Source organism: Protopterus annectens, chromosome 13.part0 (assembly GCF_019279795.1).
Source record: "Protopterus annectens isolate FY-2018-M chromosome 13.part0, PAN1.0, whole genome shotgun sequence".
Lineage (NCBI taxonomy): Eukaryota > Metazoa > Chordata > Ceratodontiformes > Protopteridae > Protopterus > Protopterus annectens.
In genome coordinates this window covers 514,919,914-514,932,200 of record NC_056747.1, presented here as the reverse complement: position 1 = coordinate 514,932,200, position 12,287 = coordinate 514,919,914, and the positions used below count along the sequence as shown (strand labels likewise).

General features: G+C 37.7%; 1 protein-coding gene across 2 annotated transcripts in view; it reads left to right on the top strand.

Annotated features, from left to right (window-relative positions):
- RAD51D (RAD51 paralog D) overlaps window positions 1–10,836 on the top strand; it is a 332,412-nt gene extending 321,576 nt beyond the window's left edge. For both annotated transcript variants that reach the window (XM_044054143.1, XM_044054142.1), the window contains one exon: window positions 7,891–10,836. In XM_044054143.1, the coding sequence (XP_043910078.1) occupies window positions 7,891–7,974 (84 nt within the window). In that variant the 3' untranslated portion in view covers window positions 7,975–10,836. The remainder of the gene's footprint in view (window positions 1–7,890) is intronic.
- Window positions 10,837–12,287: the final 1,451 nt, after the last annotated feature.

Below are 12,287 nucleotides of genomic sequence, written 5' to 3'. Positions count from 1 at the left end.
AAAAAACTTTTTGGCGCCACTTTTTGAAACAAAGTAAACGCTAACTGATGTTGAACAGAATAAATTTGAAGTGCCAATGCATATATCTTTATAATAACTCAAACCATACTACTGTCTTAAAACTTCAACTGATTCCTTACTAAACAACTATAAAATATTAATACATTACAAAAGCCTAAAAACATATTTATATGCAGTTAGCATATGTTATGTACATATTTTTTATTGATACAGTTTTTTACTGATACATACCTCTTATTGTTCATAAATTTTGTAGTTCAGTATATATGTTAGTTTTCTATTGTATTTTATAATATGTATATCTTTTTTTACAAAATGTTTTTACAAGTGTTTCAATATCACAATAATATGTATTTAAGATAGGTTAAAGAAATCCAGTTAGAATGGGGTTTTAATGTTGGTTTATATAAATATGTTTTTAGACTTTTGTAATATATTAATATTTTTATAGTTGTTTAGTAAGGAATCAGTTGAAGTTTTAAGACAGTAGTATGGTATCCAGTTATCATTGTATTGTATTAACTATGTAAAATTGCATTTTGACTTGTTAAAAAAAAAAAAAAAAAGACTAAAGGTTTTGTTTCCTAATGTGTTTCCTATAAAAAAAGAGGGAATTGTTAGAGTTTGTGAATTGTGAATATAAGGTTGAAATTAATTCTGCTACAAATATATGAAAGATAAAGAATAAAATAAAAAGTTTGCTTTAATGTAGAAATATAGTTTAGCAATTTAAAAATGGCATTTATATTGTATGACATAACTGTGGCTGAAATAAGTGAAAAACAAAGAAGATCTATTAATGAACACACTATATTTCCTGAGCAGGTTGTTTCCTTTCAGACTTCTGACAATGGACATGTTTTTTTTCCTCAAGTACATGTTTGTCACAGTATTAAGACAAGCTTGACGTAATTCCTCATAGATAAATGGACATGGCTTTTTATAGAATCATCAGAAAAAAGCCTAGAAAAGCAATTTTGGAAAGCAAGTATTATATGCTTTTCTCATGTTTGCAGAACAGTTTACAAATATCCATTAACAGACAGGAACAGCAGCAGAGCAGCTTGTACAGATGTTTCCTTACAGATTTCTGTTAATGGCATCCTCACATCAGCAAAAGTGCTTACAAGTAAATCACAAAAGGACAATGCAAAAGTCTACCAAGAGGAAAAAACAAAATCTATGTGCGTGACTAGAACTGTATATAACTGTATTAAGTCAGATATATTAGAGGTATTTTGGTAGAAACACACTTATTTCGAGGTATTGTATGGAAAAAGGAACGTCTTCATCTATACTGTTAGTAAAGAAAAAACTTTGTAAATGTATGCTACAAACTAGCAGAAGAGTACGTGTGGTTTGTTTATAAAAAGCTATTTATTGGTTACTGCTCTTAAGGTCAGATGCTGCATCAGTGTATATTCTGCAAGTTTCTATGATTAACAGACTGTGATAATTAAACTTTGATTTCAGCAGTAAACAGCCAGCAAGACTTTGTGCCTTAAGAAGACTTTGGATCCAGCACAGCATAGGAGCAGCGCAAATTAAAATACATTTTTCAACAGCCTTACTTCTGGCTATCACTTCAGCAAGAAGAGTATCTGAACTGCAGGCCCTCATGGCAATGGAACCCTTCATTATCTTCCATGCGGACAGGTTTTCCCTCAGGACTAATCCATCCTTTATGCCCAGGGTGGTGTCTAGTATGGCTCTAAACCAGTCCATTTATTTGCCTACTTTTTTCCCTAATCCTCAAAATAAGGGGGAAAGGATACCGCATTCTCTGGACGTGCACAGACAGCTTAGATTCTGTTTGGACAGAACTAAGACTTTCAGAAAATTTGACTAGCTGCTAGTTAGCTTTGCTGCAGGGCCAGAGGGGAAGGGCATTTCAAAGCAAACCATTTCCAAATGGATAGCCCATTGCATCCATTTCTGCTACAGGCACCATGGAAAACCTACCCCACTTGGGGATAAGATCACATTCCACCAGGGCTGCATCTACCACTACGGCATTTCTCAGAGGAGTCCCTACCAGGGACATCCTGGAAGCTCCTACCTGAAGCTCTGTACATACTTTCACCAAGCATTACCACCTGCTTATCTTTTCTAAATCAAGAGCTGGATTTGCCACAGCAGTCCTGATTGCTAGCCCCAGTGCTCTTTAACTGCCTCCACCCTTCCTTAGCTTTGGGAATCAACCCAAATGTAATGACTGCAACAGTGAAACACGAAGAACATAGTACAGTTGTGTACACTTACCATAAATGTAGATGTTCGAGTGTATTCACTGTTGCTGTCCTTGTTACCCTCCCTCCAGCCCCCTGACTTGTCTTGGCTCTACCTTTCCTTCTTGTTTGGCATATACTATATCATGTGTATTTGCTTTTTTTGGGGGGTGTTCCATACCATATAATTGCTTCCTATTGTGGGGGCATCTGACATCTCGGTCAAGAAAAACTGATGTAATGGCGTCGGCCGCATGTTTTATACCCCTGACAACCTGACATCATAGAAGAAGTGACAGCATCCGATGCAGAAATCCGAAGACTCTGGTATTCAGGCCAGCTGAGGGCTACTTGCAGGCAGATAACTCAAATATGACTGCAACAGTGAATACATTCGAACGTTTACATTTATGGTAAGTGTACACAACTGTACTTTTCATTGCTATGTAAGTATATACCTGCATCTTTCATTTGCATTGTTGCTTAAATTATTCTGTTTGCTTACTACCAGTCTTCATGTGGAGAGAACAGCTTAAGGTTATTTGTAGAGGCCGTCTTTACTAACTATATACTGAAGATCTCTTTTATTTCCAGATGTGCGATTGGTCTTGTTCTTATTAGTAAAAAATAAAAAAGTGCACTTATTGTAATTGTTGCATGTGATCTGATGATGTTAACTTTCATTTCAGACTCACTGATGGGTTCAGATCCGATCCCTCTGATCCGACTTGGCCGCTATACAAGCTTGTGGCAATCTTGAACTCTTGAGCTTCATTGTTACCAAGAATGCACCACCACTAATACTGCAGATCTCGTTTGCCACTTTAAGGGATAAGAAGTGTTTTTCTAATCTCTCAAGCAATTGGTTGATAAGTAGTATAATTTTTACTTACGGTCATTATTATTCCAGTTTTCTAATCTTCTTTTTAGTTCACTTTAGCCTATCTTTAAAATTGAAATTTAATCTTTTTTACCCTTACTGTTTTTTTGTGATATTCTGATTACTATTGTTAGTAATCCCATTCCTCTACGTACATCATAATGTTTGTGGGTATTTTCATCCCCTCTGCTGTTTCTTAACTCCTCCATATTAAAAAAAAAAAATTCTTCTCGTTTGAAATATATATATATATATATATATATATATATATATATATATATATATATATATATGGGTCTAGGACATTTCACTGAATGTCAAATTAGTGTGCACTTTTCACTGAAAGCTCAATCCATTGAAAACTCAATTCACTGAAACACATTTCACTGAAAGTTATATATGGCCTTTTGCCCACTGTAGTGCGATCCTGGAGTTAGTATATTTAGTAAGGGGGGGGTGTGAGTGGCATAGTCCCCCGTATATTTAAAATATTTTGAACTATGTACATGGATACTTGCAATTCCAATACATTACTCTTTTCCAAACATAATATATACTTAAAATATGTGGGGGGTTATGCCCCCACACCTCCCTTACTATATATACTAACTCCAGGGTCGCACTACAATGGGGAAAAGGCCATATATAACTTTCAGTGAAATGTGTTTCAGTGAAATGTGTTGTCAGTGAGATGTGTTGTCAGTGATTTGTGTTCAGTCATTTGAATTTCAGTGAAATGTCCTTTCAGTGAAATGTCCTAGACCCACACACACACACACACACACACACATATACATATACATATATATATATATATATATATATATATATATATATATATATATATATATATATATATATATAGTTTGTATTTATTGGAGTTTAAACTTATGGCTGACAAAGGGAAAAAACCCTGCAGGATTTAAAAAATGTGGGTAGAAGATTCCACTTTCGGACTCGCACACTTTGTGTTTTCTTCCTAGGCCCTCATCACCTTTAAGAAAGCTGTGCGATCTGCCACGCAGTTAACCCCAGACCAGATAGCAAAAATAAATTAATGCTAAAAGGACTTCTACCCTTGTCTTTTGATGATGCCATATCTGGACCAGCTAAAGAAAGAGAGAAAAAGTTAAAAAGGTAGCTCTTACCTCTCCCAGCTCCTCTTCTGCTTCATCTAGATCAGAAAAATCTATAAAAAGGCCTTCCTCAGATCCTACAGTTAGTTCAGAACCTATGAGGAAGAAACCTAAATTCTCAGATCCAACTCTTTTATCTGATCCGACAAAGTCAAAACACTCCCCCCTCAGATCCGAAGATTTCTTCAGATCTGAAGTTTCCAAAGAAGCAGGATTCATTGGATTCAAAGACCTTTGATATTACCACCTTACCCAGAACAAAATATTCTCCTTCAATGGATCCTTTTTTATTGACGATGCAGTCTCCCTTTTTGGAAGGATCTAAATCTCCATTTGCTCTGTCTACTTGTTCACCCAGAAGCCTCATTGAAGAAGATGTAGAAAGGCTAGTGATGAAAATGCTCTTGGCACAGAGCCAGTCTGTCCCTTTTTCAGCTCCTACTCCCATTGGGTCAGGAAGTTCTAGTATCAGAAACTCCTCTTCTGACTCAAGCCCAGGTCTCAGAGCCATCACATCCGAGTCGTCCAGCTCCATCTGCCTCAGATACGAGGATCTTACTATCCCGAGAGCCGAGACTTGCTCTGAGCTCTTTGATCAATCAGATCCGGAGAGCGGTCAGACCTGTTTCTGTCTTGTCGGATCAGAGATGCAGCATTTGACTCCAGGAACTTAGGAGCCATCTCTGCATCTCGGAACCTCGGCAGTGGTCAGTTTGGGTCTGACTTCAGCCTCAAGGCAAATACCCTCTGAGCAGGAAGAGACTACAGATCAGAGACTTATTTTTTCGGATCCAAGTGTTTACCTCTCTCTAGGATGGTGTGCTTTTAGGGTGCTGGAGAGAGCTTTGTCTGCACCTCAGACTCAGACAATGCCTTCCACTTAGGGTCTTACATCTTCTGCTCCCCATCTCTGTGTCATGAGACTCAAGTCACTTCTCTACAGGGACAGCCATTACTAAAACCCCAGACTTCACACAAGGGTGTTCCCACCTCTTCTGATACCTCAGTGGAGTCTCTCACCGAGGGAATTCCCTAAGAAGAGGTCATGCAAGAGGAAGCCAATTGATTCCCCTGAGTCAGTCACTGAGGACACAGATTTTGATGAGGGGGTCCCCATGGTCACTTGAAAGACTTCTCGTTCGGAGACATTCTTGAGATCTTGAAACAGAAAGGTAGCTGGAAGTCCAGCAACCCTTCATTGGAGAAATCTGTGTTACTGGAGACTTTGGGTACCGGCCCTTCTACTTCCTGGGTGGTCCCTTCCGCTGATGAGCTCCTGAAATTAGTCTCTCAGTGGGCCTGGAAAGAACCTGACACCACTGAGCCCATTCCAAAGAAACCAGAGAAGATCATGTTCCCACCAGAAACCAAGCCTTTTTGGTCCAAAGGTCCACCGGTTGATGCCATGGTTGTGGCAGCTGCCACCAGAAAGGAACTCGCTGATGAGAGTATCCCTGCCCCCCCCCCCCGACAAAGAGTTGCGAGCGATGAACAGGTTCGGGAAACATGTCTGTGCTTCAGCGACCTTTGCCTTAAGGTCGCTGAGCTACTTGGCACATTTTACTAGGCTTCAGAGGTATTTAATCAAAGAGCTTTCAGGTATCCTCGCAGGATCTGTGTCTGAAGATGTGAAAGATTCCATCACTTTTCAGCTGGCAACCCTACAATCCATATCCAGTTCCTCTAGGAGGCATATTTCCAACGTGGCAGAAGGAATCTCAAGTGCAGTTGGTTCAGGTGTAGCCATTAGAAAACACGCCTGGATGCTTTTGTGATTTTGCAGGGCCTTTTAAGTCTATGTTCATCAATGCTTCCTTTGACGGGTTTTCTATTTTTGACCCTAAAATAAGATTAACGCTGTCTAGGCGTGAGAAGGATGGGAAGACCCTGCCTGCCGTGGAAGTACGTTTTCCACCTTCCCCCAAAGGTCCTTTTTGAGAAATCTTCAAGGGGGTGGAAAGATATGGTTCATAAAATCACAAGGGTATTTCCAGAACACATGTGGAGGTTCTTCCCTCAGAGGCAGAGGGGGAAGTTCAAATGACAGACGCCACCCTTGCAACAGAGGAGGCTCACAACATCAGAGTTCCAGCGAACCTTTCTTTGGTAAACCCTTCCAGCGCTCCTGAAAGAAAAAGATTGTCCCTCTGTAGAGGCAATCAGGGGTTGCTTATCCCTGCACCAGAGAGCCTGGCTAGAAATAAATGACAGTTGGGTGCAGAGGATTGTATCCAGAGGATATATAATTCCATTTTTCCATCTTCCCTTAAATTCCAAATAACTCCCCGATGTTCCACCCAGTCAGAGGGAACAAGCAGCAATTTAGGTACAAAAGCTTTTAATCAATAGAGTCATCCAAGAGGTCCCCTCATTCTAGAAAGTATCCAAACATGGGCTTCTACTCATACCTTCATATTTCATTACAAACTGGACTTAGTTTCTAGGAGTAGGGCATAATTTGGCTCAGTAATGCTCAGGAATATTCTTCCTTGAGGCTGCCCAGGGATTTTGGTAGCTGGGGACTTTGTCCCATCAGTGAGGCTGAAATTAAATCTGACATCAGATGAAGAAGTTATGCACTCTGCATAATGTTCCATCTGTGTTGTCAGTTTTCATTTCCGCCTCATCTTCCCTCTCACCAACCCTCTACCATTATATTCTGGAACAACGGGGCAGATAGAGAAACTCTTCTTTGAGGTATTCCACTTATATTTATGGCTCCAGATATGGCTTTGTCCTTCCTTCCATTATTGTACTACTCTTTAACTTTTCCATAAAGTTATAAAAACTATCTTTCTGTGGTCTGCAAACAAGATCTGAGGTAATGTGAAGTGGTACATTCTGGGTAAGGGTGAAACTCGAGAGTTAGGATTGCCACAAAGTTATACAGTGACCGAGTTGGATCCGAGGGATCAGACCTAAACCCATCACTGAGGTGGAAATGAAAATGGATAACAGAAATGGAACATTATGGTGAGTACATAACTTTTTTTTTTTTTGGTACTTTTGTTCACCATTAGACAGTGCTGTGTTGTGTTTTTCCCTGATGGAGCTCCACAGGGACTAGTAGTTGCTGGAAATGCAGGTAAAGATTTCCACTTAGTTAATGGGCAGATGAGACTGTTTGGTACCAATCTCAAAGTGAGGGATAAACCTGTTTTTTTAAAGGAATGTTCTGGCTAGAACAATGACTTGGTTATCATGTAGAATTAAGAGATGTGGATACACACGTTTCATCAAGTAGGATGAAGACCATTTTCGCACCCCTTCTTGCAGTTGGCTGACCTGCATATTTGCATGAAACCAGTGACAACTTAGATATCGATCCCTGGTAACGGCATACTTTTTACCATTTTTTGCACTTAATGCGATTATACTGTGGATGAGTAGCTTTTAAGCTGCAGGCTATTGGAAATCTTTCTAGAGTTTGCAAAATGTAAAGAATAAGTTGCCTTTTTGGAGTTTCTAATGGAAGTGGCAGCAGTGTTTTGGTTTGCCATCAAGATAAACGCTTGTGAAAAATGTTCAAAGATAAACAGAGAAAAAACATGTAACCTAAGAAAATGCTAAATGTTTTTATTGTTTGTGTGTCAATTTCTGTGTTTTCTACTTTTTTAAACTACAGCCTATCAGGATTTCCAAAGACTTTGATTTGGAGGATTGCGGGTTCATGGAAGAGCATCCCACTGATACTGACGCAGGAAGATGATAGATGAATTCTGAACTTCTGTACTGTCGAGCCAGTTGGAGAGTCTTTTAGGTGTATATGTCCACCAGTCATGCAGTCAAGTCAAATTAATCCTATATGTGGGACCAAGACAGAAGAGTTATCTGTGCTGACGAGAACTGGCCATTTGTGTCACCGACAATAAACTATCTGTGCTTATTGCAAAACTGAATCAAGAGTTGAGTAGAAAATGTGTTCTTTTTTTTTTTTTCTTTTTTTTAACATTAGCCCCAGTAAGTACAGTCTACACTTCTGGCGAAAGAAGTGGTGTTTTTGTATAGTATTGATGCTTTTTGTAAGACTGACCAACACATTATCCTTGATCTTCAACATTGACTGGAAATCAGGAAGAGATGTAGAAGAAAATGTTTCCAGTGTTCCAGCTGTTTTGTCATGCCACAGAAGGCAAGATGGATTATTTGCATTTAATGTGATTTTTTTAGTTGCATGTTGTGTTTCACTATATTTTGCAAACAAGTAGCTAAGCTTTATTAGCACTTGTACTGTATATTGTAGACACGATGGCTTAGGAGCCCCCAGTGATGTACATAAACAATAGATAGGTTAGGCTGTTCTAGAATCTGCATTATAGAGAATGATAGACTCCTAGCCAGAATTATCCTACTCTGTTTTTAATTTTGAACTTACCAGATCATCTGAACTTTTGTTGATTTTAGTTTGCACAAAAGGTAGGAAGGGTCTTAGTTTAAGCCATCTAGGACTGACCAGCAGATGCTGCCAAATGGAATAATTAAAAAATGGACAATTAAAAAAATATGCATACACATTCATGTAAAGAGTCTGTACACAAGAGCAAATAGATATTGTCTTGTTCTGAGCGTATTTTAATTATTCTCATTTTCTGAAATTTTATATAACGTGGAGCACTTTCCTAAAAATAGTCTACTAAAGATGGTAACATAAGTAAAGAAGAGTCTGTTAAATTATATGGCTGCAGTCTCACTATGACAGTTTGGATTGTATGAAAGGAAAATAGTTCTGAGTGTGGGTACTCAGTGGAGACAGTTGCAGAAATCCATTGCACAGGAGAGAGCAGTATATAGTTCACTCGACTATTGTACTGCCATCTAGAATACCACCCATCCAAGGTATGTTTTGCAGTGTGATGTTACAGCTTGTCTTCATGAAGCAAAGGTGTGCATCACTGATGTTGAAGCTTGAATGCAGAAAACGGGATTAAACACTAGTAAGTTGAGATATAGCCTGTAGCACTGTTAAGCTTTGCTTTTGTTAATTCTGTTGCATTGTGAAACGGTTTGGTAAGACTGACATGTAGGTCTTTGGATCTTATTGAATCTTGTGCAAAAAATAAAGACCAGAACCAGAGGTGTTTGTTTTTGTGCTGTGTGTGCATCAACACAGTATCACTGCATGTTGTACTATACGCGTAGAAATGTCCTGTAAAGAATTTAAGTGATGTGTTGTCCGATCTCGCCTTCATTCTAACCAGGATGGGTTCGGATCTGATCCATCTCTGCCTTTGTATGCAAGCTCGAGATCCTCCACTAGCTCATGGCTAAACCCTATCCCAGCATGCCCTAGGAACATCTCCCAGATCTCGTTTGCCACTAAACAGTATCAGGTGCTGGTTCTACTAGCTCTGGCTAAGTATAACTTTAAAGTACCTTTCACTGTTTAAAACTTGCTTATTTGTTGTAGTGGTTAGAAATTGTAGATCTGATGTTGTTAATCTTTCATTCATCACTGATTGGGTTCGGTTCCGAGCCCTCTGACATGGGCGCCGGAACCATAGAGTGAGAGGGAGGAGGAGACCCCCACACACACACTTTTACAGTTGTAAGCATACCTCCACATTCCCAATTTTGTTTTTAAATTTTTTTTCTTCCACGGTTCGCGCTGATGTCAGCTCAGGCTGACTGTTTGAATGAAATGGCTGCGAGCGCGGAAAGTTTGGGAAGGAAACAGAATGGAGTTGGCTGCTTGTTTGTGAATGGCTGCTGGCACAGAAACTACTGCATCATGTTGCACGGAAACAGAATAGAGTTGGTTGCTTGTGAAGGTATTGTCGGGTTGGAGTTTTTATTTAATTTTCTGCATGCTTTGTGGAAACAGACAGAGTATTTCTGCTTACCGTACGAACGAAGTCTGCTTTGTAACTGATATTTCTGCACTGAACCTGAGCATTTTCCTTGTGAATGGAAGTATTTCTGCTTTCTGAACTTGAACAGAGTCAGAATATATTTCTGTAGTGTGTGTGTGTGTGTGTGTGTGTGTGTGTGTGTGTGTGCGCGTGTGTATTGTGATTAAATAATAATACTGTACTTAAAGAGAATGTTGTGTTATATGATGCATAAGGAATCAAATCATAGTTGTACGTCCAGTTGTAAAATGCCATGCCTAGAAGTGGGAGTCTTTAATGATGCTTCTTTTATAATCGGTACAAATTTTCCTGTTGAAGTTTACTTTTATGATGATTTTGGCATGCAGTTATACTTTTCTGGATTTTTCTATGGAGAGACTTGATTTAGTATTATTGAGCTAATTAGAATGTTATACCCTATATAATTGCCAGATATTAGTTCAGTAAATAACTTTTTAATTTGTTTCTAACTATTTAAATCTGTATCTGAGCAGTCTGTATCTAAATTAAGTGAACTGTATTTATTGTTAAAGTTTTGATCTAGAGACTTTACTAAAGCAGCAATGAACTCTCATAGCATAAATTCAAGAATCACATTGCTTTTATTTGTTTGTAAGTTAGCTAGTGCTTATAAGTTTTGTATTCACTTCTAAAATTTGTAAGGTGATTTAGCTTAAGTAAGACAACACAACTGTTATTCAATAAATCCTATTATGACAATGCTAGACTTCTCAACTGTTCATATATTTGATTCTTGTTCATAATGATAGAATTAGAACACTAATAATATTTATAATGAAAAATGATTTCAGATCTAATTTTTATTAATCCATGTATATAATGTGGAGGATTCAGTGAAAGCAAAGTATCATTAATTTATGCATTCTTCAACATTTATATGTACATTGTGTTAATCTAAGGAATGTTACATTTGAAACATTCTCCTTCAGTTAGTATGGCAAATAGGTAGCTAACTGCTCATTTCTCTAGGCTGTGAAACCCACATGTATTTATAGCAGACTGAATCTCCCTGGGAATTTTATAAGCATTTGAACAAGATGGATCATAATAAACTCAAGAGATCCACATTATCAAATGCACATTACAAAATTCCCTTTTTAAAATACTATCTTTGCAAATGTTATTGTTTGAAGTATGTAGTTATTATTTTCATATTTCATCAGATTATGAATTAATAAGACACTACAACATAATTAAACTTAAATGCTCTTTCCTTATCTGCCTGTCTGTCTTTTTGTAAGGTCAGTGAACTTAAAAGTTAAGAAAGATCTTTCATCCCATTTATGTAATGGATAATATTTGTGTAATTGTTATAATTAAGATCTTTCATCCCATTTAACTCATGGATAATATTTGTGTAATTGTTATCATATTTAAGTTATAATTTATCTTTGTTTACTGATATAAGTAGTATGATACTATGCTATTATAAGCTCTAACTTGTCAAATGCAAGCCCATTCCTTAGAGATTGAATGAGTATATGCTTATTGCACTTTACTAGTATAATTAGTTATGGTATCACTTTTATTGTCTACTCTACTGAATTATTAGTAGGCTTGTCATGTTGCAGTCACTAAAATGTGCAATTTTCTGAGCACTGTTTTATAAAATGTACATATCCATTACATTTTCTAAAATATTCTATTGTTGGAGATGCACTGAAAATGGAAACTTCCTACTTGAATATTCCTAGTCAGCCAATTAAACTCTTAGTTGATAATTGCATAAATTAGTTAAAACACAGGAAAAAAAGTTGTTCATATTTGTGAATGTTTATATAGGTTTATCCTACTGATCTGGAAAAAAATCGCGTCAGGTCACTCTCTCTAATTTGTATTGTTAATAAACACCCACTGCATTGCACTGAGCATGTTTGTATAACAAGTGGTGATCAGCAGGGTGTGTAAAATTCAGGAAATGCTACAAAACAGTATGGCCAGTTGCAAGACAAGGCATAGGTAAGGTATATGCTAATGATTGTATAATGAGTACTGCTATATGCTAATAACCATATAAGTAACGCTATATGCTAATGACCATATAAATGAATAGTACAGGTAGCCCAAGTCAGAATGCTAGAAGGGCAGGGCACAGTTATCATGTGTGTGTTTGTATGTGTATGTGTGTGGGGAGGGGTACAAGAGTGCATCT